Raw genomic sequence first — 24,807 nt, forward strand, 5'->3', positions numbered from 1 at the left:
GGAGTCTGGGAAGTTCAATTCATCGAGACAAAGCTCCTCTCTGTCCCGCTCCTCTTCACCCTTACGAAACACCTCCCCATTCAAACAAAGTGAATGTACCACCTCCCTCAGTAGGCGGGGCTTAGACTCTGAGGGCTGGTCTCAGGGGTGGGACCAGACTTCTAGAGGTCTCCCCCAGAGCTCTTATGGACGAGGTGTTGATATTGGAGGCTTGAATAAAAACGTAATATCGATGGCCAGTTCAGTTGGTTCCATATCACAGGTCAACTCTGTTGCATATTTTAAAAGTGCATTGCGCAAGAATGAGACAGACAGCTCCTTAAATGGTCGTGGACGTGACACTCGAAGCTCCGCCCTTTCAAGGAGGGGTTACGAAAGCCCCAGACAATCTCTGGTCCGCAAATCTGAAACAAGTAACTCCTTAAATGGCCGTGACAGCAGAAGCTCATCTCCCTCGAGGAGGGCTTACACCTCCAGCCAAACCCTGCTTCGCAAATCTGATGGGAACAGCTTGATAAATGGTCATGGTCGTGAAAGTCGCAATTCCTCTCCTTCGAGGAGGAGTTACGATGCCACCAGCCAGTCCCTCCTTCGCAAATCTGAAACAAACAGTTCTCTCAATGGTCATAGTCGACACAGTGGCCGGTGTGGCTCTCCCATTAGGGAGGGTTATGATGCCGAAAGACAATCTCTGCGGAAATCAGCTTCTAGGAATGACTTAAGTGTTCATGCCTATGAAAGTAGCTCTTCCCCTTCTAGACGTGGCTATGACACTCCTTGTCAATTCCTGCTTTGCAAAAGGGAGACAAGTGGCTATGGAAATGGTCGAGGTCGTGACAGTGGAAGCTCCTCTCCCTCTAGGAAAGGCTATGATGCCCCGAGCCAGTCACCTCCGCACAAAAGGGAATCCAACAGCTACCTGAATAGTCAAAGTCGAGACAGTCGAAGCTCCTCCCTTTCGAGAAAGGGATATGATCCCACTGGCCAATCACTGCTTCGTAAATCTGAGATGAACAGCTCTGTCAGAAGTCAAAGTCGTGATCGTCCTACCTCCTCTCCCTCTAAGAGAGGCTGTGATACCCCGAGCCAGTCATCACTGCGCAAAAGTGAATCCAAAAACGACCTGAATAGTCAAGGTCGAGACATTCGGAGCTCCTCCCCTTTGAGAAAGGACTATGATGCCCCTGGCCAATCACTGCTTTGTAAATCAGAGACGAACAGCTCTGTCAGATGTCAAAGTTGTGGTAGTCGTAGCTCCTCCCCTTCAAGGAGGGGCCATGACAACCCCGGCCAATCACTACTGCACAAATCTGAGAAGAGTGGGGCCCTCAATGGTCGGAGCCATGACAGTCGCAACTCCTCTCCATCCAAAAGAGGCAATGACCCACCAGGTCAGTCACTCCTCAGGAAAACCACCAGTGGTGGTGACTCCAGCCTCTCTTACCAGAGACAAAACACTTCCGGTGATGCTCGGCCTGACTCTAACCCCTCCCCTGGCGCCTGGCGAGGCTCCACCCACTTCCTACATAGCACCTCCCCATCCAGAGAGGGCAGAGAGAACAAAACATCTGCCCCCTCTCAGAGGGCCTCTGCTGTCACCTGGGAAACCACTAGGAGTAGCAGTAGTAGGCAGGGTCTGGAGATTCGTAGCTCCTCCCCAAACACAAAAGGATTGACCAACCGCAACCTAAGTCCCTCCCCTCAGATGCAAAGGCACACCTCGTCCCAGAGTTCCATGGAGTCCTCGGAGTCTGGCCAGTTGTCCGGGGAGTCAACTGAGAGGAGTAGGGAAGAGTATGCCATGATGGCTGATCTACCAAAGGTCAAGCCTGTCCTCCAAAGGGAGCGGCTTGGTCATGTGGGACAGACTCCAAACCTACCCTCAGGGAGACAGGAACTCTTCAAACCAGCAAGGTTAGGGTTTTCCATTGTTGACCGCAAGGTAATACTGCAATAGGAAGTTGTAAGTGGTTTCTCCCTCTGTATTTCAGCTGTGACATCAGTATTGTGTCACTGACAGTTTTTTAAGTATTGATATGTTGTATCTAAAGTCACGTGTCTGATGTTTCAGCCACTCCCTCTCCAAGCATCCCTCCAGAGAGTGGCTAGATGACTCAGGGGACCTAGAGAGAAACCACATAGAATGGCAAAATGGCAGCAGCGGTAGACTATCTCGAGCACACTCGTCCACCTCTTTGCACATGCAGGTGGGCCGCCAATTCAGTGCCTTTTGAGAAGTGTACTGTAACTTGGTCAAAATAGCTGTTTTATTTCACCTAATTTTAACATTCTTTCATAAAGAGCACATGTTCAACTTCATGAAAAACTCGTTTTCCCATCTCAAGAGGTTAAATAAAAAACTATAGTAAGTGCCTATTAAGTGCCAAATAAAGTAACAGGGTTGATGATTTCATCTTAAATCAGACATAAATCCCCTTGTGACAGGGGCAATGGAAGCTTGTTGTGTGCGACAGGGGGTTGCAATTGAATACAAACTTAAAACTGTGTAGCCTGTCTCTCTATGGGTTACAGGGTTGATGTGTTATGCTCGGCCCACCCAGTTTTACACCACAAAACACCAGAAACATTTACACTAATAATTACAATCTCATCCTTCACAGAGGCCCAGCAGCCCCACTATAGAGGAGGAGGCCAGTCCATGGAGGGCACAGCATAGCTCTTCCTTGGAACAAATGCAGGTACAGGTCTACTTGTGTGTGCTTTCTGTAGCCTATATCAAATTGTACATGTTTTATGAAGGTTGTCTAATTTAATGCAGAAGGTGGCCCATGTACACATGTCATTAGACTAATTTTCCTTCAGTTTACATAAACTAAACTTCCTCTACTAAGGGACATGGCATTTATATGCCTTTTCTCATTTGGGTAAAAGTCTGTCCTCCATCCTCTCTCCTCCGTGATCCGGAAACCGTTGTGGCTGAGGAGATGTCAATTCGTTAGTAGGCGAACGGAAGAGTGTCCTTCTCGATAGCCACCTTTCATCGAGGATAGTCATGTGTATCCTACCAGAGTCCTTCGCAGAGGAGTTTAGAAATCTGCCACATCCCCTTTGAACCAGCTTTCGTTTTGTCAGAGGAGAAAAGCATGCACGTGTTTAAAAACAATATACTACATATCGTTTTCTCTATACATTCTACACATTCCCTCTCTTCACTGCTTCTCCTCTCCTCGATTACCTTTTTCAAAAGGAGGTGAGAGAGGATGGAGGAGAGAGGATGCAGAAGTTGAGCAAATTCAATTGAGAAAAGGCCAGAGTGCACATTCACCTGCCCACATCCAAACTTCCTCCAATCCTATTGTAGAAGGGCTTTTGCGTCTTTAATATTGAGTATTCTAGTATTCAACATCTAGTATTTATTTACTCACATGCTTATTAGTGTACAGTATATCTAATCTGAATGTTTCGTTTTACAATGTTTTCCTCCTGCATGCAGTCTATTTTGTTTACAATGTTACAAACATATATCTGTGTATTTATTCAGGTTATGAATTCAAGAACTTGCGATAAACTGCTTTTATAAACTGGTATAGGTTTGCTCTGTTCAATTCAAATGCAGTGTGACTTCAATGCTTTCTTTTATCATTCCTAAATTTAATTCAGACTTTGAAGTATGTCGGTGGGTTGTTGGTCTGTTTCTTTCACCTGAACCCTACTGGGATTTCATAGAGTGAGCTTTGTCTACAGTGGGCTGCTGGGGCATGTGTTTCAAATTCTTGGCCTGGAGTGTAATCATTTGTCCAAACCGTTGGGAACGTTTTGCAACTAAAACGAGAGTTTCTATTGGACAAATGCAGGTAGGTCCCTCCCGTATGATACCGTTTGCTACCGTTTAATAAACGTTTCGCATGAGAATCGGCGTAAAATAGCCTCCTAAAGCCTTTATCCTAGTCAGCATAAAGAATCTAGCTACTCAACTAAGGAATGTCATAAATGCTTTGATGTGTATTTTGGTAGAAGCTATGTGGTCTGGAAGTAGGTGTCATTGGTTGCTTTTTTGGCAGTGTACAGTCTATATTTCAATATTCAAGTGTTCTGAGAAGCCTACTGATCACTTGATTGGTTAGCTTGGTTGCTCAAACGATTCTTACAGATCCGCCCAGGAAGTGGTGAACAGGGCGAGAGTGCAGAACGAAAAACATCGTAACAAACGGCAAGAAAGTTGTGAAATGTTGGCTTTCAAGAGTTGTATGTGTCAACGATGTCTATGATCTTCAGTTTCTGTTGAAATAGTCCATGGGAAATATATTTGGTCGATAAGATACGGTTCACCGACCAAGATGGGTAGAAATGGCGGGGTTTGTTTTATTTTTTAGCCTTCCTGCTAGGCAGACAAGTTTTTAAGCGAGCGGGTCAGCAGGTAGAAAACTGAAGCAATAATTATTCAACCCCGATCACATTGGTACCAAATAAACTTGTTGGACGAGTAGGCTATTGCAAGAATATTTTTTATTTGAAGTGTATACTTGTTTTTCTCTCAACTGCCTCCTGGGTCCTACGAACATGACGGTACGTTTGCTCTTGTGCCTTGGTGCCACTACTTGAATTACATTTACATGTTTTGTGTGCCTATAACTGAACCGTGTTCCAAGACATTGTTGCAATGTTGCAAGAATGTTTAATTGTTCGCCGCAACCACTGCATGATATACATGGAACATTGGGGTTAAAATGGTTACATTTTTATTCGAGGAGTGGGTGTGTCTATATTCTTGTGTTTCGTGGCCTTTAATTATTTGTTTTATAGTTTGTTTTCTATACATCACGTTATGTTTTTTGCGTGCCTGTGATTTGTGCCATTGTCAAAATGTATCAGGGCTAATCAAACATGTATGCGTATTGTATTTATGTAAGCGCATTAGGGTTATCCAATTGTTTACAGTTCTAAGTGTCAATTAAATTGGAGCAACATTGAGCTCCATATGTTGACTGTTTGCATGTGCAAACGAACACCTCACCCCAATCGTTTGTTTTGTTAGATCCCTTTATAATTTAGAATATTTGTAATTGGCCTTTGAGGAATCTATAAATGCATGATTATTTAAACAACAGTTTATCCCTTCAAATGAATAAGCAAGTGTTTTTAATGGTATACTTCTGTGTGCGGGTGGGTCATCCTCATCCTGGCACTTCGGAAAACGTTATTTCAGCAAATAGACGTCAACAGCTTGTCAACGATGTTTCATGTTGTTGCCAACGATTAGTTTATTGCATCTAATTTCACAACTATATTAAAGCATTTGTAGGCTAAATGCTTTGAGACACACATACGCATACCAGTATGCTCATAGTTACAAAGATGACACATTTAATTATCATTAGTCAATTCATGAGAAGGTCGTTCTAAGTCTACCTCGTGCTCTAACCATACATCTGCCAGTTAATGCTCCTCAGACCTTGTAAAGGTTTGGCTGGAACAATGTACAGTGGTGGTTACAATGTGACAACTTCTGAGTTCCAGTGAGAACAGGCAGTGATGGAGGGTTGAAGGAGATAAAGACCCAAACTGAGTAATGTAGATGGGAAAAGTTTCCTGATATTGATCCAGGATCACCTCCTCTGTAAAGTACCTCACAGGTTTTCCCCTGTTCCCATCACCCTCAAACTGTAAGGATTCCTAGAAATAGTAGAGGCTGCAGTGGTTAAATGTCAGTAACGTATTAGTCCGATTTTTAAATCTATAATCCATGTTTGAACCCTAGAAGCTGTTAGTATTAGTGATGTTGATGGTGAAACCTGGGGTCTCATTCTGACTGTAGATTTAATGACCTTGTAAATCTCTCTACACAGACATGGGGAACTAGAGCAGAAGACTGTTGATTATGTTACTGTTAGCAATCTTTGTTTTTCTGTCATCACTAAAAGGCGTGCTTTTTTTGTTTCCTGTTGCCTTTAACACTTCTAAAACCCCTCAACTTCCATGTCCTCACACGTTTGAATGTACACGCAGGTGTTTGCCATGGTGCTCTAACTGCATGAAACGCCTGTTGTTCTTTGTATTGTGAACATCCTACGCTGGCATCCTTTGTTCTACTTTTGTGTTTGTCTCACTTCTTCAAAACGGTTCCGTTAACCTGACACTTTGTCTTCTTTCCTTGTAGCCCGACCTCCTTAACTTCAAGAAGGGATGGATGTCAAAACTGGATGAGAATGGAGAGGTGAAGCCATGTTTTTCTTCATTTCTTATGACTTTCTTTCTTGTCTTATCTAGTCAGGAGTCATGTATCACTTGTTTATCTGTTTTCTTCTTTCTTTCTAGCTCTTCTTCCCTTCTGGTTTCTTGTTTGATTCCTCGCCTCCTCTCTTTCTCCCTCTTTCCCTCTCTCCTAATGAGAAAGCTTGTGCGTAAGGCGATAGCTGCAGACTATCCATGTTATCCCAGTAATAGCTTGGTGTGCCCAGGCAGGCACAACCGGTATGTTCTAGCAGGATAAGACTGAGTATGAAACGTCCTCATATGAGCTTGTGGCTCATTGTATCATCTATGTGCTAGGTTTGTATGTTATGAGTTTGAACTCATTTTGAATTCACAGTACAAACACTCAGATGGCCCATACATCACTTTAAGCACTCTTATTATACTGGTCATAATGTCTTAAACACTGTGTACTCCATAGGTTTCATTGGTCCATGTTAACTTGATTTGAATGATGTCTTGCTGTTAACTGTCACTTTGCTGCTTGTGTGCATTAATGCATCGGATAGGTCAAATAGTGCTGTTTTAACTGGTGGCTTGTGTCTGTCTGCAGTGGAAGAAGCACTGGTTTGTGTTGACCGATGCTGGTCTGAGGTACTACAGAGACTCTGGGGCGGAGGAGGTACGTTTTCAATGGCTTCAAAGTTATTTTGACTATTGCAATAATTGTCTTAGGGATACATTGTGAGTTATTGATATGTGTCTGTAGTCTTGTCTGTTCCTAACTGTGTCTTACAGAAGGATGATCTGGACGGGGAGGTTGACCTGAAGTCTTGTGTAAAAGTGTCTGAGTTTGATGTAGAGAAGAACTATGGATTTCAAATACAGGTGTGTTTTTCACTGTTCCAATTATTTTCTATGTTGTGAGGATAAGTGACAGGTATTTCAATGATCTCTTTCTCCTTCTTTCCCTCACCACACCCTTTCCATTTCTTACTGTACTCTTCTCTCCTCTCTGTCGGTCAGACGAGGGAGGCAGTTGTTACACTGTCAGCTATGACTGCAGGGATCAGGAGGAACTGGATTGAGGTTCTGAGGAAGAGTGTTCGGCCCAGCAGCTCTCCAGACCTTACACAGTGAGTTCCTCCTCCCTCTGTGTCCCAGCTGGCAAATACACAAGTCACATAAAGAGGCCTATTGTTTTCTTATACTAGTGTACAGGTGGGCTACTAAGTCCTTGGGCAGTTGTGGATTACTTCAAGTCTCATTAATCATTTGTAATGTTATGTTGCTTACATAGTGAATCACCAGGGATTTCTTTTATGTAGTGATATTGAGTGATAGGGCTGTTGCGGTGACCATATTACCGCCACACCGGCAGTCATTAGTCATGACCGCAGTAAAATTCCACGTGACAGTTGAGTCACGGTAATCTCCTCTTATGCACTTGGGACGTACTTGGGTAGTACCCAAGTTCCTAACAACCATCAGGTCCTAATGACCTGGTGCTCAGGGCTCTATTGTCCCTCTAACCACTCTGGCAGCAATGCAAACGCAATCAAAAATCACATCAAACACTAATCATCAAAACAGTCTCATGCTTTTAGAACTCACCTTACTGTGATGATCAATTTGAAGAAAGAAGTTCAACAGCAGGTCGAAACAGAGTAAAACATGGTCATTGTGGATGTTGGTTCAAAGCCTAACGCAAGGAAATGCACAGCGCTTTCTAAGATTCATTCACAACACCCATACTCATATTTGCGCTTATGCATAGGCCTATATGAGCCCAAGCCAGAACAAAAACCCTGAATTAAAATTGATTGAGCTGTTATACAATACATAGCCTACTGCATATTACACATGGCAGAAAAACATTTTAAAAAATGATTTAAGATGTATTTATTACCTAATTGGTCTAGTCTACAGAATACTCACTTGATGAGACAACGGTTGTGCAGCCTGAGGCAAGGAGCAGACTGCAAACTTTTTTTTGCTACTTTCTCAAATCCTCAATAGACTATAGTCTCATTGTGCAGCCCGTATATGTTTTGATTTCTAATGAATTCTAAGGTTTGTATCATTCACAACTAAAGTTGCCAAATAACTATAAATCTAGTGTATAGGACCTGTTTCAAATGATCGCTTTTAAGCTCATATGCGCACTAGTTCCGAATGGGGGAAAAAATATACTTTCTATTTTATTCAGCTAAGTTAGAAGAATAGAATTTAACTATAAAATCATATAAAATGATGGCACGGGACTTATAAGCATATCTTGTCAGCTAAATCAACAAGTCTATGTCATGGAGCATAGCCAGATAACATGCAGTAGGCCAACTCCTATTCTGTTCTCCTGAAATACATGTTATCTTGTTTCTTTAGACCTGACTAAAATGAATGATGGATTATTGTGATGGTGTATGTTAAATTGATTTATTACTTAATTTTTATGTAGATGTTCCAAAGGTCTGCATCAGTGGCTTGTATGTTTGGAGGCCTGGAGATGCTAAATGTGTTTGTTAATTAACTGTCAACTACCGTGAGACAGGCAGTCTTTTGCATGACAATAACTGGCTGACAATAACTGGCTGACAAAATGTAATGATGGCCACAGCCCTATAATACTGTCACTTTATCAATCTGCGCTCTCCCTCTGTCTGACTTGGTCTCTTCCTGTCCTTCCTCTCCTCCAGACTACCTGACAGCAGTAGTGATAAGGAGAACTCTCGCTCCCTGGCCTCCACTCATCGACCACCTTCTCGCCACGGTGATGCTGGATCAGAAATCACCACCTCCTCTGTACGCCGATTTGACTGTGTTGAGCTGTCACCAGTGCCCGTCCCCTCCAGCCCTCTGCCAGCCACTCAGAGAGAGGCAGGGGAGGGGCAGGGCAGGGAGCACGCCCAATGGCAGGAGGAGAGGAGCAGAGATATGACCAGTAGCACATGGGAGCAGGTGCTGTCGAGGAAAGGGCCGGGTGTAGGCTCAGATCCCAGGATAAGAGCCGAGGAGGAAATTGAGAAAAAGTGGGCAGAGTTTGAGCGGCTGCCATTAAAGGAGATGAGGTCACTACTGCCAATGGGTTCACGGTCCAGCCATCCAGCCAATGAGGCGCTGCAGAGGGAGGTAGTGCATGGAGATGTTTTTCAATTTGCAAACACAATAAATGAATGCAAATTTAATCTTCATCTAGATGATTCATCTACAGATGAAGTTTAACTCTTTAACACTAGGCTTGCTCTATTATGCATGCAGGATGGTAATCAGACCCTCTGCAGTAATACTGACCCTGTCAGTCTTCAAAATACCAAGGCGGAGGGTGTAATAGGGGCTTAGTTAGCAATACCGGTTTCCCCGGAAAAATAAAGTAAGACGACATTTCTCTGGTTCTAGAACTGAGTTTATCAGATGTCGATAGTGGAAACACTGCTGAAAGTCTCATTCCATCTATGAGTGCTCTGTCATGTGATAACATTGTATAGTGTGCTGTTGACTACTGTGTCTTGACAGGGGTAGTTTTAGGACTCGTGCAGACCATACAATCATATCATGGGGTTGCGGGAATCTGATTCAGATGAATTTACTCCTTGCACTGTCCCTTTGTCTATGATCCATACAGTCCCTAACATTGCCTTTGAGACACATGACCTGCATGATGTGTGGGATTGATATGACTGCATGGAATATGGCATTCAAATCCCCCATCACGACTCACATGTCAGTTCGGTTCAACCCAGTAATTACATACCCCGCCGCCTCTCTTTCTTTCAGTGAGCTTTACCGCCTCTATACCTTTGTGACACTCAGGTGGCGTCTCTGAGGCAGCAGCTGGAGCGTTTGCAGGGTGGAGGATGGGGTGGGGGGAGGGTGGGGGGAGGTAGCTGTGGTCGGGAGGCTATGTGTGGCCGCAGCCTTCAGGCCATGGAGCGGGCCCACAAACAGGCCCTGGAGGAGCTGCAGAAGCAGCATGCCCGTGAGACCCGAGAGCTGGAGAGGGACAGGGACCGGGTGCTGAGGGAGGAGACCCAGGACACAGCACAAGGTCAGGGGTCAAAATTGTGCATAGATGTCATTAGCACGCCAATTCAAGGATATTTGTTGTTTGAGGCATGTGACGTCAGAATGGAACAGTCAACACCACAGCATTTCATGGGGTAATACAGTTTGTTTGATTTTAGATCCATTAACATCACATCCTCCCCTTTCTCTGTGGTTTAGTTATGGAGACACTGAAGAAGGCCCACAGGGAGGAGCTAGAGAGAGAGGTGGAGAAGGCAAAGAGGCTTGGTGGAGGGAGTGCTAACACACAGACTCTACGCACACAGCAGCAGTGAGTGCTCAAAACACAACCCATTCCTTACACACACCTTTACATACATAGTACACCCTTTCTTTGTACCATAATTTTAGGGCTGGGCAGTGTACCGTTATTTGATTATATATCGGTGTTGATGCACGGACCTTCTATAACGGTATTTCAATATTTGATTTGTTAAATGTGATAAGCAACTCTGACGTGTGTAAGGTCCGTTTTTCTAGTTTACTCAGTTTGCTACTTCAGTCGTCTCTCACTCCTGCTGCTACATGCCGCTTCCCATATCAAACCCTGCTCCCTGTCACTCAAGGAGAGAGCAATTGCTTAACCATGGAGTCACAAGCACTTTCTTTCCATTCACTTTGCAGTCTGCATGGTCAGATGGCTGCAAGAAAATGTTGGTGACGATGTTGCTTTCCAAAATTGTTTTAAATATTGGCATAATCTCTCAAGGAACTACACTGGACCTTGTGCAAACTGGAAAATGCATATCCCAAGTCCGCATTTATTATAGCTGGGGACTTTAATAAAGAAAATCTGAGGAAAACGCCACCGAAGTTCTATCAACACATCGCCTGCAGTACTCGCACTTTAAAAACTCGACCATTGTTACTCTCCCTTCCGGTAGGGGCTACAAGCCCTCCCCCGACCTCCCTTAGGTAAATCGGATCACGACTCCATTTTGCTACTCCCTATAGGCAGAAGCTCAAACAGGAAGTACCTGTGCTAAGGTCTATTCACTGCTGATCTGACCAATCGGAATCCTTGCTTAAAGACTGTTATGATCACGCGAACTGGGACAATGTTTGGGGTTGCCTCTGAGAAGAACATTGACAAAAGGCACCTAAAGGACTCTCAGACCATGAGAAACAAGATTCTCTGGTCTGATGAAACCAAGGTTGAACTCTTTGGCCTGAATACCAAGCGTCACGTCTGGAGGAAACCTGGCACCATCCCAAAAATGTCTAAAAACCTGTTTTTGCTTTGCTGTTATGGGCTAATGTGTGTAGATTGAGGGATTTAAAAAAAAAAATAATCCATTTTAGAATAAGACTAATGAGAAAAAAGTGAAGGTGTCTGAATATACTCCGGACTCCAACATTGCTCATCCTAATATTTCTTACTTGTTAGATTTGTGTGTATTGTTAGATATTACTGCACTGTTGGAACTACGAACACAAACATTTTACAGGTTACTGAATTTAGCTCTGCCTGAAGTATCCCCTCCTGTGCATTTTACCACTAAGCCTATGGTCAGGGATGGACAAAATACAGATACAAAATACCATAAAGGTCAATATATCAAAATAAACTACAAAATACCTTTTTATTTTTGTAATGTATGTCATTAAAATACATGTATTTTAAAATACAAAAATGTATTTGCAATTAGCCGACCCGAACAGCAACAACATTCTCAGTAAGGGTTACAAAAACAATTTACTTGCCATGACTGATATGCTAGTTGAGCAAGTCACTCTGGATAAGAGTGTCTGCTAAATTACCAAAATGTGTAAGTGAAAATGAACATACCAAAATAAACTGCGAAGCACACTGGGTGTTATTTTTGGCCTTGTTTTGGGGTGGAGCTCAATAGAATAATACTCAGCATGCTTTGCAATTGTTAATTTGTATATACATTTCTATTTAGTTAATTTATCAGATGCTCTGATCATGCTATAGTCATAACATTTTGTCACATGTGCTGAGTACAACCTGTGTAGACCTTACTGTGAAATGCTTACTTACAAGCCGTTACCCAACAATGCAGTTCAATGCAGAAAATATTTACTAAATAAACTGTAAAGTAAATAATCAAATAAAAAGTAACACAATAAAATAACCATAACAAGGCTATATAGGGGGGTAAGGGTACCGACTCAATGTACAGGTTAGTCGAGGTAATTTGTGCATGTACAGTGCCTTCGGAAAGTATTCAAACCCATTTACATTTTCCACATTTTGTTACGTTACCGCCTTCTAAAATTGATGTTTTTTTAAAAATATATAATTATCAGCACTCTACACAAACTACCCCATAATGACAAAGCGAAAACAGGTTTTTAGACGTTTTTGCATTTTCTTACAAAAGTATTCAGACCCTTTGCTATGAGACTTGAAATTAAGCTCCGGTGCATCCTGTTTCCATTTATCACCCTTGAGATGTACAGGCTTCCTTTTCATTCTGTCATTTAGGTTAGTATTGTGGAGTAACTACAATGTTGATTCATCTTCAGTTTTCTCCCATTACAGCCATTAAACTCTGTTTTAAAGTCACCATTGGTCTCATGGTGAATTCCCTGAGAGGTTTCCTTCCTCTTCGGCAACTGAGTTAGGAAGGATGCCTGTATCTTTTGTAGTGACTGGGTGTATTGATACACCATCCAAATTGTAATTAGTAACTTTACCATGCTCAAAGGGATATTCAGTGTCTGCTTTTTTTTTTTAACCATCTACCGATAGGTGCCCTTTACGAGGCATTGGAAAACCTCCCTGGTCTTTGTTGTTGAATCTGTTTGAAATTCACTGCTCGACTGAGGGACCTTACAGATAATAGTATTTGAGGTAGTCATTCAAAAACCATATTTAATACGGAGTCCATGCAACTTATTGTGACTTGTTAAGCCCAATTTTACACCTGAATGTATTTAGGCCTGCAATAACAAAGGGGTTGAATACTTTCAGCTTTTTCTTATTTTATTAATTTGTTAAATTCTAAAAACATAATTCTACTTTGACATTATGGGTTATTGTGTGTAAGCCAGTGACACAATTTAATCTATTTCAAATTCCGGCTGAAACAATGTGGAAAAAGTGAAGGGATCTGTTGCGCATACAATGTTAATGAACATGACTTTTGTGTGTCAATTATGATTTTGCATTTGTGGTTATTGGGTGTGGGCAGAGGTTTCCATCTAAACCACTGTTGTAGCAAAATGTCTGTACCAAACCACTTTTGTAGCAAACCACTGTTGTACCAAACCACTGTTGTACCAAAATGAAAACAGAATTACTCAGAACAAAGCACACCCACCCTCACCACCATTTTCACGGTTAGAGTTTTTTGGAAGCCTGCGTGTTATTCATGTAATGGTCTGCCATGTAAACACAACCTGGCTGCTACTGTTTTGACTGTGCAGAGTGTCAAGTTTTCTACAGAATATCAGTAGTGTCTCCAGTTTTGCTTTTAATCTCAGGCATAATATAGTATTTACTGTAATATACAGTTTCTATAAATTAAATGTTTGTATCCTCTCACGTCCCCACAGGTTAGAGACCCAGGCCCTGCAGAGGGAGCTGTCCGGCCTGTCTGAGAGGTACTCCCAGAAGTGTCTGGAGCTGAACAGGGCTGAGCAGAGCAACTGTGAGAGGGAGAAAGGCATTGCTCGCAAGGAGAGCGAGCTGGAGCAGCTGAGGAAAGAGAACCAGGTGAGCCAGGAGTCTGGAGGTCTTGATCATCTGCTCCTGTGCATTTAACCTACTCTACCCTAACACTTTTGTTATAGACAAGCAATGCCTATCTATATGACGCATTCAGCGGTTTGTCAGTATGCTCAATACTGTCAATGTTTTCACCTTTCAGGACCTACAGGCCCGTTTGACAGAGGAGATCAGCCGCATGCGCTCCGTCGTCACGGGCCAGGGGTCGGAGGGCGTTTCCCATGACAACCAGGACAGGCCGTCCTGTGAGCTGGAGGTGGGTCAGGAAGAGGGGAGGAGATAAGATGTAGAGAGCCCCTCAACCATAACAAGCCTCTCTACCTACAACAATGACATAGGGGGCACTTGTCTCATGTTTGAATAGAAAGGGAAGGGTTTATGAAAGGCAGCGTGGAGTTAGTTGGTCACTATGTAGGGCAATGCCTTGAAGAAAGTGTGTGGTGTGAATTTTTACGTAAATGCATCATTGACTGCACACTGAAACACACTGCCCCCTGTTGGACGCTGTGCCCCATGGAGACACCAAAGGTGTTTTTAACACACAAGTGAATTTATTAAAGGGTGACTGCACTTCCTGATTTGCCCTCGTTTTTAGATTTGGTTCATTAAGAAATGCTAGCGGCCATGACTGAATTCAACCGAGAGTTGTTTTGGGGTGTGGTTTGATGTGGGTGTCGTGTGTGTTCGCAGGTGGGAAGAGTTATTTATTTTGCCAATTATCTTCAGTCGGCTATTGTGTGACCGTGGCAAAATTGGTTTGACTTTGGATAGCCTACCTCCGGGGCTAGTTGAATTTCTACAATTTATATTTGGAGGTTAAGTCATTGAAATTTGGAGCTATTGGACTTTTAACATATCTTCCCATGTACATTGTGTAATTTACCGATGGTCCCTAACAAGTCAACCCAAAGTTACCACAGGCATTACGATCGGGTTACGTGCAGCTGTACACCGAATTGATGATTACCAGATGTGGACAGGATTGAAACAAACCCAACCTTCATTTATGCTGAGTTACGAAGACAAGTCTCACAAAACTCTGTTTTGGATGAGACTGACTTAATGACAAATTATTCTATTTACACTTTTTGTAGTCAATTTTGACAGAGTAAATGTTTCTTCTAAATAATACGTTTTTAGGGACAGTTGCTCTGTCTGCTCAGTGTCTTAGATGTTGGGTTGATCACTCTTGTTAGCTTGTAATAATATTATATTTTGTTTTGTCACAGGTTCTTCTCAGGGTGAAGGAGAATGAGCTGCAGTACTTGCACAAGGAGATCAGCTGTCTGAGGAACGAACTTCAGTTCCTGAACACGGTACTGGTTCACTGTGTATTTGTGTGCAGGCATAAAGGTCTGTTTTCATCTGTTGACGGGTTGGCTGACAACGTCACAAATGATGCGTGTGTATCGATGTGGCCGGAAGACATGCATTATAATTCTGACCGGTCAGATAACTAGGGGCATGTCCATGTAAAAGGACCCATAAGCACCAACGTGAAGTTCATAGGAGCATGTCAAATGAAAGATAAGAACCTATATTTTTGGGAAATTAATGCATAAACCAGGTTTCCATCCAACCTTTTTATGTGAGTTAAAAAAAACAAAAAAAACATTCACGACAGGCCTGATGGAATACATTTTTTTGGGAAACTTTCCAAATGTCGACACAACAAAATACACTAGACAAGGTGGCATCTTTTTGTGTTGGTAAAATGACGCAAGAAACGTCAGTAGAAAAGCTTTTTTGCGCCAATATTGCTACAATATGGAAGAAAACCTGGAGTCATGTGATGACGTGTGTTCTTCCTACAACGACTCATCGGGAAAGCATGCCGTTTAGTAGGAAAGCATGCCGTTTAGTAGGAAAGCATGCCGTTTAGTAGGAAAGCATGCTGTTTAGTAGATTAAATAAATGACCAACTTCAAAGTGTGGTGAAAATGCAAGGTGTTGAGCTTTATGCTTGTTTCCAATATTGAGGGTCTTGCTCTGGTGACATGATCGTCGATGCTTGGCAGTTGTTTGACAAATTGAAATTCTCACTCTCTTGTCCATAATAATATCATAATTTATGGTAATCTGCGAGCTATTGGCTAGAGCGCATTTGCCAATACCAGAGTGGGTACACTCGCTATATAACGCACAAACTTTTAGTGAGAACCATCAGTAGAGTTGAAAATGTGATGGAAACGCATTTAACTTGTATTTATTATTCAGTACCGCAAAATATATTTTTATGTGCATTATGTCATCACGCGCACACAGCCTTTTATCCCCACAAGTAAATTTGATGGAAACACTTCTCTTTTGGGAAAATGTGCATACTCTTGTTTCTATGCATATTTTTGAATATTCACATGACAATCTGTCGCCAATTTGATGGAAACCTAGCTATTGATACATTTTCAACCGTTTTCCAACTTAAAAATGTGGCATAAGTGAAGGCTTTGATTTGTTGATAAACAGATGGAAAAGGGGTCTTAGAAAACATCTACCAGAAAGTCTTAAGGTTTTAGAAATACATAATCAAAACACAGAATGTTGAAGTAAAGACCCCTGCCAACTAATATCAGCACTTTGTTTCATTTTGGAGAAATTGTTTACCTTCTGTAAGTCTAGGAAATATTGCTTTGTAGTTTCATTACCAAAAACTAAGATTTTTTTCTAATTTCTCTCCCTCATGAGCAGGGAAGATGATGTAAGTTCATACAGTGCATTTTGGAAAGTATTCAGACCCCTTGATTTTTCCCACATTTTGTTACCTGACAGGCTTATTCTAAAATGTATAACATTTAAAAAAAAATCCTCATCAATCTAAACACACGGTACCCCGTAATTGTATGCCGTCATTGTAAATAAGAATTTGTTCTTAACTGACTTGCCTAGTGAAATAAAGGTTCATTAAATAATGACAGGTGTTTTTGCAGGTGTTATAAATAAATAAAAAAATGCATAAACGGATATAGTTAGGTATTCAGACCCTTTGTCATGAGACTTGAAATTGAGCTCAGGTGCATCCTGTTTCCATTGATCCTCCTTGAGATGTTTCTACAACTTGATTGGAGTCCACCTGTGGTTCAATTGATTGGACATGATCTGGAAAGGCACACACCTGTCTATATAAGGTCCCACAGTTGACAGTGCATGTCAGAGCAAAAACCAAGCCATGAGGTCGAAGGAATTGTCCGTAGAGCTCAAAGACAGGATTGTGTCACGGCACAGATCTGGGGAAGGGTACCAAAAAATGTCTGTAGCATTGAAGGTCCCCAAGAACACAGTCGCCTCCATCACTCTAAAATGGAAGACGTTTGGAACCACCAAGACTCTTCCTAGAGCAGGCTGCCTGGCCAAACTGAGCAATCAGGGGAGAAGGGCCTTGTTTAGGGAGGTGACCAAGAACCCAATGGTCACTCTGATAGAGCTCCAGAGTTCCTCTGTGGGGATGGGAGGACCTTCCACAAGGACAACCATCTCTGCAGCACTCCACCAATCAGGCCTTTATGGTAGAGTGGCCAGACAGAAGTCACTCCTCAGTAAAAGGCACATGACAGCCCTCTTTGAGTTTTCCAAAAGGTACCTAAAGGACTCTGACCATGAGAAACAAGATTCTTTGATGAAACCAAGATTGAGCTCTTTGGCTGAATGCCAAGTGTCAATTCTGGAGGAAATTGGGCACCATCCCTACAGTGAAGCATGGTGGTGGCAGCATCATGCTGTGGGGATGTTTTTCAGCAGCAGGGACTGGGAGACTAGTCAGGATCGAGGGAAAGATGAACGGTGCAAAGTACAGAGATCCTTGATGAAAATCTGCTCCAGAGCACTCAGGACTCCAGAATGGGGCAAAGGTTCACCTTCAAACTGGACAGCAACCCTAAGCACACAGCCAAGACAATGCAGGAGTGGCTTTGGGAGAAGTCTCAATGTCCTTGAGTGGCCCACCCAGAGCCCAGACTTGAACCTGATCAAACATCTCTGGAGAGACCTGAAAATAGCTGTGCAGCGACACTCCCCATCCAACCTGACTGAGCTTGAGAGGATCTGCAGAGAAGAATGGGAGAAACTCCCCAAATACAGGTGTGCCAAGCTTGTAGCGTCATACCCAAGAAGATTTGAGGATGTAATCGCTGCCAAAGGTGCTTCAACAAAGTACTGAGTAAAGGGTCTGAATACTTATGGAAATGTGATATCTTTTTTTTTTACATTTGCAAAAAAATTCTAAACCTGTTTTTGCTTTGTCATTATGGGGTATTGTGCATAGATTGAGGAAAATGCATTTTAAAATAAGGTTGTAATGTAACAATGTCGGAAAAGTCAAGGGATTTGAATACTTTCCGAATGCATTGTAAGGAACAAGTAATGGTATACCTGTCAATTAGTTATAGTGATTTTACTGATATCAATTTTGTTCTGAATTAAGTTCTAAATCTCGTTATTACAAAAACAATCTAACGTAATTACTGCAACTGAATTTGCTATAATGGACAATTGGACGTCACAAATAGGGCTGTTGCGGTGACCGTTTTACCGCCACACCTGCAGTCATGACCGCAGTAAAATTCCACGTGACCGTTGATTCACCATCTTCTCCTGATATGCAATCTATACGTGCTTTGGTAGTACTCAAGTTCCTAACAACCATCAGGTCCTAATGGCCTGGTGCTCAGGGCTCTATTGTCCCTCTAACCACTAACATCAATGCAAATGCAGTCAAAAATAACATAACACTTATGATCAAAACAGTAGGCCTTTTATAACTCACCTCACTGTGATGATCAAGTTCAGCTGCAGGTTGAAACCGTGCAAAACATGGTCATTGTGGATGTTGATTCAAAGCTTAACACAACGAAATGGACAGCTTTTTAAGGTGAAGAAATTCAAAACACCCTCATATGCATATTAGAGCTTACGCATAGGCTGAATTATGATTGTCATTATACAATACATAGCCTACCGCATATTACCCATGGCAGAAAAAAACCCATAAAACAAAACAGATGTCCCAAAGACGTTGCTCAAGCCAATACTCAAATTAAACACATTTGAGTAATCACCTTTGAGTGGACTGTTATTATACATACTAGTTACCTTATGCTGTTCTCCAACATGTCTCCATGAGTCTGGGAGAGAATGACTAGCCCTAGGCAGTGCAGTTGGTTTATTGATTGTGCAGGGCTATTTTGAATAGCCTAGTAATGGGGATTTAAAAATATATATATTTTCATCATTAATTGGGTGAAACGCAACCTTTTTTTTGCTATAGAGAATCTCACCACCATGCGTTTCCATCTCCTACTCTCCTTTTTATTCCTTTCCCGAGCGCGCAGAGGGACTGTCAACAGTTTAATCAAATGCTTTGTTGCGAAAACATGTTACTATAGATGTTCCCGAACAGATTTCACTTGGTTTCCCAAATGTAAGCACTGGGTAGCTGCAGGAACAGGGTTGGGTAGCCCATGGCATACAGAGTACTGGGGAGAGCCCATGGCATACAGAGTACTGGGGGGAGCCCATGGCATACAGAGTACTGGGGGGAGCCCATGGCATACAGAGTACTGGGGGGAGCCCATGGCATACAGAGTACTGGGGGGAGCCCATGGCATACAGAGTACTGGGGGGAGCCCATGGCATACAGAGTACTGGGGGGAAGCCCATGGCATACAGAGTACTGGGGGGAGCCCATGGCATACAGAGTACTGGGGGGAAGCCCATGGCATACAGAGTACTGGGGAGAGCCCATGGCATACAGAGTACTGGGGAGAGCCCATGGCATACAGAGTACTGGGGAGAGCCCATGGCATACAGAGTACTGGGGAGAGCCCATGGCATACAGAGTACTGGGGAGAGCCCATGGCATACAGAGTACTGGGGAGAGCCCATGGCATACAGAGTACTGGGGAGAGCCCATGGCATACAGAGTACTGGGGAGAGCCCATGGCATACAGAGTTTGGGCAGAATATCACATGTTGCTCAGCGAGAGCATGCTCCTCAAACAGTGTGAAATAAGTGTTGTGATATTTACTTGTCAGCTGCTCATATTAAGCACATGTTCTGCTGTAAAACCAAAGTAGCCTACCCGTCATCACTGGTGGGAAAGCGCGCAGCCTCCATTCACTATTCAAGTGCAGACAGATGTCTTTTCCCTCTGTTCCTTCCCATTTGATGATGTGCCGTTCTAAATTAAACTAATTATACATATTAGTAAAGACGAGCTTCAATTTAGAATAGTCTGATGGGTGAAAATATGATCACTTGAGAGAACAGCTGTGCAGACTGAGGCAAGGAACAGAGCACAAGCTTTTATTGCTACTTTCTCAAATCCTCAATAGCCTGTAGTCTCATCGTGCAGCCCATATATGTTTTGATTTGTTAGACATTCTAAGGTTTATCATTCACAACTAACATTTCCAAATAACTCTAAATCTAGTGTAATAGCCAGATAACATGCAGTAGGCCAACTCACATTCTGTTCTTCTGAAATACATTGTCTTCATATGTTTCTTTAGACCTGACTAAAATAAATGGCTTTATTGTGATAGTGTATATTCAATTTATTTATTAGATGTAGATTTTGCAAAGGTGCACATCAGCGGCTTGTATGCAGCTTGGAGGTCTGGAGATACTAAGCGTGCGTGACAATAACCTGCTGACAAAATGTCATGACCGCCACAGCTCTAGTCACAAACCAGTTGGCTCACCTGCTACTGTTTTCCCTTCCACTGGTATTCTGTTATGTTCAGCTCATAACTGTTTTACTTTGTCTGGTGGTCAAACCAAGCGTGTTAAATGTCTGTCTGGACAAGCTCTCTCTCGTTAATGTCACCTCGCCCAGCTCTTACTTACACCTACCCATGAGCCCCTCTCTTACTTACACCTACCCATGAGCCCCTCTCTTTCCATTAACTGTAACTAGCATCCTCACCCACTGAGCACCGACCGACACGGAATGTCGAAATTTAGTCAGTCCACCCTAGCCTTGATGTTTAATGTCCGCAGATGGGTTCAGATTTGGTCCGGCCCATCATAGACATATGTTTCACAAGTTTGGATAGTACAGTGAGTAGAACAGAGTGCAGTCAAATACAATACATTTAACATTTTTATTTAACTAGGCAAGTCGGTTATGAACAAATTCTTATTTACATTGACGGCCAAACCCGGACGAAGCTGGGCCAGGGACCCATGATGTAATTTCGTTAACAGATGTAAATCCACTTCACTTACTGTAGTTCAATAACCAAAATAAACTCAAGGTGCCATGTCATAGCTGACACCCCATTCTTTCTGCCGACATCTTTTAATCTTACTTCGGAGAAGATATTTAAGAGTTTTTGAAAGAGGTAAAAAAATTAAAACGGAATAATTCAGTTACTGTGTAATTGGCAACAACAAGCTGCCATGTGGGGAATCACAGGTGGCTCGTTTCTGCTCGGTATATTTTATTGATGCCATGTTTTGTTTTGTTTTGACTGATGTCTATGCTAATATGGCTAGAATTCGCTAGCTAGCCAACAACTGTAACAATGCTTTTGAGACAAAATAGTTTACATGTTGTCAACAGTCTAAGCAACCCTGTTCCTGGAGTGCAGCAGGTACTGCAGGATTTTGTTCCAACTAGGCACCACACTTGACCAACTGAGCTAATTAATCAGCTCGGTGATTGCCTAAATTCAACACACCTGGTCTTCAGGTCAGTTCAATCAAAAACATGAAGTGCCTGCGGACCCTTTCGGTTTTGCCCCATAGCTGCACACGTGTCGGTTTTGTTTCTAAACAATGTGTAGCTGGAGACTACTTTAACTCTACACGCAAACTGGAATGTTAATCTACAAGTTAGCAAAGCTGTCTTGTGTGGTTCATGGCTCCAAGTTAATCACAAGAGCAAAGAAACAAGTCCTCAAGCTATTCTGTCCATCCCAACATTGTATGTCTGCCCAGAGTGGAAGAGGTATACTTTGTCCATCTGATAAACCTGTCTGTGTGCCCTTACCCCTATAGGAGAAGCAGTCGGCCTGTGAGCGGTATAAAGAGGTGCACGGGGAGCTGAGTGGTATGAAGAGCAGGAGCGAGCGGGAGATCCAGAGCCTTAGGGAGCACCTGAGATTGGCCATGGTTGCCCTGCAGGAGGGCCAGAAACTAGGCAACAGCCTGGAACACTGAGACACCGCCACAAGGGCTCTGCTCAGAGACAGAGGTATAGACGTAGCTCAATATTAAGAGATACATAGTCATGCTCACACAGCTTTTAAATAGTTGATTACATCGATCTTCTATGATGAAACTAATTGCCTAATTATTATTTTTTTTTTCTAGTTGTGTGGGCACAATGGTGACTGAAATAGGAGAGGAGCAGAAGTCTTCGCACCAGAAGATGCCGGCTCGGGGACCACAATAGTGCCTTAGCTTTTGATCATTCAGCCGATGAGCGACATAGACTAGTATCAGCTGATCGGTCATATTACACTGGGTTGCGCAAATTTTAATCTGCACTTTTTAAACTTTTTTTCTATTGTTGATCTGCGAGAGTGAGTGAGTGAATGAAAATATTGGTCTGAGAAACTGGATTATTTGTGGAAGGACTGTTGCTGTGATGTATTTGTGACCTGAAACGGCGCTGGATTACCTTTCTCTGCATACCTACCTACATGTAGACCTACTATTTACATGTTGACAGTAGCCAACATATAAACAGATGGTCTACATGTTGGCTACTGTCAAAAGCTGAATAAGGAAGCAGGATATAATTCTCGCCAAAAACAAAACTATTTTCATTTGAGCATGGATTTGTACAGACTGAGTCATTCCATGCCATTTCAGCAAGATATGAAACCCACCATCTCAGATTATTCCGAAATAGTTTCTGTAATTGGCAATGGGTAAGATTGACATTCCTGAAACATTATTTTGTTGAAACTTAATTTGATCTCTGAGAAACGTAAGTGATTGCACCCAAATTGCCACTTTATTTTTATATAGAATTCAAGGATTCAGATAATATTCAATAAATATAGTTCCCAACATCCGATTTGGACCAAACTTCTTCCTACTAATGAGTAAGACATGAGGAATCTTATAAAATTGTCAAAAGCCACCCGCGGACCCACCACATCACATGCCAATCCAACCCCAACAACCAGTAGACGGTATCAGTTCTCTGTTTTAACAAGTAGTATGAAGCTGCTGCTTGGAGTACTGCTTCTCCATACTATGTAATGTATTCCCTAGGAATCTGGTGTTTTTTCTTATTCCTCCCTGTTCAGAGAAATGAATAATTGAAGTTACTTGCATTATTTACCATAAAGTAGTGTGAAAGTACTAGGTTTTGACCACTAGATGCCGTGGTCCTGCTATACTGCCGCACTCATCAATTTTGCTGGTCTCTTGTGTTTTATTAAATAGATCACAACATTTCCTTTGCAACTTTGTAAACAAAACCAATAGAGTTGGCTCATTATGAAAATACATTGTGTTGTCATCCTCAATTTCAAGCCAGTCCTCTATGAAAGCAATTGAGTTTGTCATTTTATGCTTAATATGTGGCCAGGACACTGCCCTCTTGTGTGCGGTTTATTCCCTTCAAAAAAGGTCTGGATTAGTTCCTGTTAGACCATTCCCGGTGAACAAGAAAACCATTTAAGCTATAGAAGTTCTAATGGTTTCAATGTTATGGTCTTCAATGGTATAAGTCTCAAACATACACTGTATAGTGTTTTGTATTGGTTTGGATTTAATGCGAAATTTCACTAATCGCAAGGCTGTTTCCTAATAATTTTATTGAAAAACTTGACTGCAATGTATTTTATTAGGGTTGTAACATTTTAGTCCCTAGCCCATTTCGCCATCAAAGTTTTGGACTTGTAGAAAAAGTATTCATATGAGAATTACACCATAGGGATAGCCCTAAGAAAGCTGCCACTTGTTGGAATATTCAAGGAACTTGTTGAACATAGCTGGAAATGTATACTGGTTGTTGGGATGGTATTGTTGTGGGGGTGGCTTTTGACATTTTTTGGGGGGTCTTACTTATTGGTAGGAAGAAGTTTAGTCCAATTTGGGCGCAATCAATTAGTTTAATTTATGAGATCAAATTACATTTAAACAAAATAATGTTTCAGGAATGCTAATCGTATCTCTTACTAACTACAGAAACAATTTCAGGACAATTTGAGAGGGTGGGTTTCGAGCCTTTTTGTTGTGCTGTTTGAGGTGGAACGACCTTAATGTTGTATATAAACAATGGTTGCTCAGTGATTGTCATTGTACGCATTTTACATTGCAAACCTATTTGTCGCTTTATTCAGTGTAATATCATCTTACAATGTGGGTCTCCATTGTGAACATAAACTTTTATAACTATTTACCATTGGGATTGAGAAGTTGGTTTGGTACTGTAAATTCCTGGGAAGCCAAATTGGAATCAGTCATTCCTCTAGTGTGTAGATACAAGTCATCTGAATGTTAGCTTTTTGTTTTATATAGTGCCTTCTGTGACTGGAGAGTTGCTTGTAGAAGTTCGATGAAATGTCTCGCAAGGATTCTTGATTTTTGATGAGGCTAAGATGCATGTTGCGATTCTTTACCAACATCCGAACATTGTGTAAGCATGATTGTTTGTGCCACAAAAATGTCTAGTGTTGCGTCAATGAGCCAATGTTTTTTTTTTTTATATATATCATGTATTTTGTGAGATGATAAAGTAGACAACTGTCTTTTGACAGTGTTTTTAATATTTAATGTAGGGCATGCGATATCTTTGTAAAGTACCCTCGTTTTACAAGCAATAAAATGCATGTTTATACAGCCGTGTGAATCATCCATATTCAGCTGACTTACACTAGTCTCAGAACTCTGTACTAGGCCTAACTCAATGGTTTATAGGCTAGTCTAATGGCATGAG

The 24,807-nt window shown here is 42.1% G+C and overlaps 1 protein-coding gene across 3 annotated transcripts; it reads left to right on the forward strand.

Annotated features, from left to right (window-relative positions):
- Positions 1-4,101: 4,101 nt before the first annotated feature.
- LOC115200308 (TRIO and F-actin-binding protein) lies at positions 4,102-24,710 on the forward strand. Of its 3 annotated transcripts, none has more exons than XM_029763271.1 (13): positions 4,102-4,527; positions 6,119-6,175; positions 6,767-6,835; positions 6,952-7,041; positions 7,180-7,289; positions 8,850-9,282; positions 9,964-10,198; positions 10,375-10,486; positions 13,741-13,900; positions 14,055-14,168; positions 15,142-15,228; positions 21,909-22,100; positions 22,222-24,710. In XM_029763271.1, exons 1-12 carry the CDS (start codon positions 4,522-4,524, stop codon positions 22,068-22,070), a joined length of 1,635 nt encoding a protein of 544 aa, XP_029619131.1. In that variant the 5' UTR covers positions 4,102-4,521; the 3' UTR covers positions 22,071-22,100; positions 22,222-24,710. The 3 variants fall into 3 exon arrangements, with proteins under 3 accessions (XP_029619131.1, XP_029619121.1, XP_029619140.1); XM_029763261.1 differs by having other exon boundaries at positions 4,103-4,527; positions 21,909-22,104; positions 22,224-24,710; XM_029763280.1 differs by lacking the exons at positions 4,102-4,527; positions 6,119-6,175 and adding an exon at positions 6,196-6,510 and having other exon boundaries at positions 21,909-22,104; positions 22,224-24,710.
- The last annotated feature ends 97 nt before the right edge of the window (positions 24,711-24,807 follow it).

Source organism: Salmo trutta, chromosome 1 (assembly GCF_901001165.1).
Source record: "Salmo trutta chromosome 1, fSalTru1.1, whole genome shotgun sequence".
Classification (NCBI taxonomy): Eukaryota; Metazoa; Chordata; class Actinopteri; order Salmoniformes; family Salmonidae; genus Salmo; species Salmo trutta.

What these genes read in the sequence shown, in the direction of transcription:
- LOC115200308 (XM_029763271.1), top strand. An exon ending in AGCTCTCCAGACCTTACACA is followed by an intron (nt 7,290 to 8,849) that starts GTGAGTTCCTCC and finishes CCTCTCCTCCAG; the next exon opens with ACTACCTGACAGCAGTAGTG. An exon ending in ACTCTACGCACACAGCAGCA is followed by an intron (nt 10,487 to 13,740) that starts GTGAGTGCTCAA and finishes ACGTCCCCACAG; the next exon opens with GTTAGAGACCCAGGCCCTGC.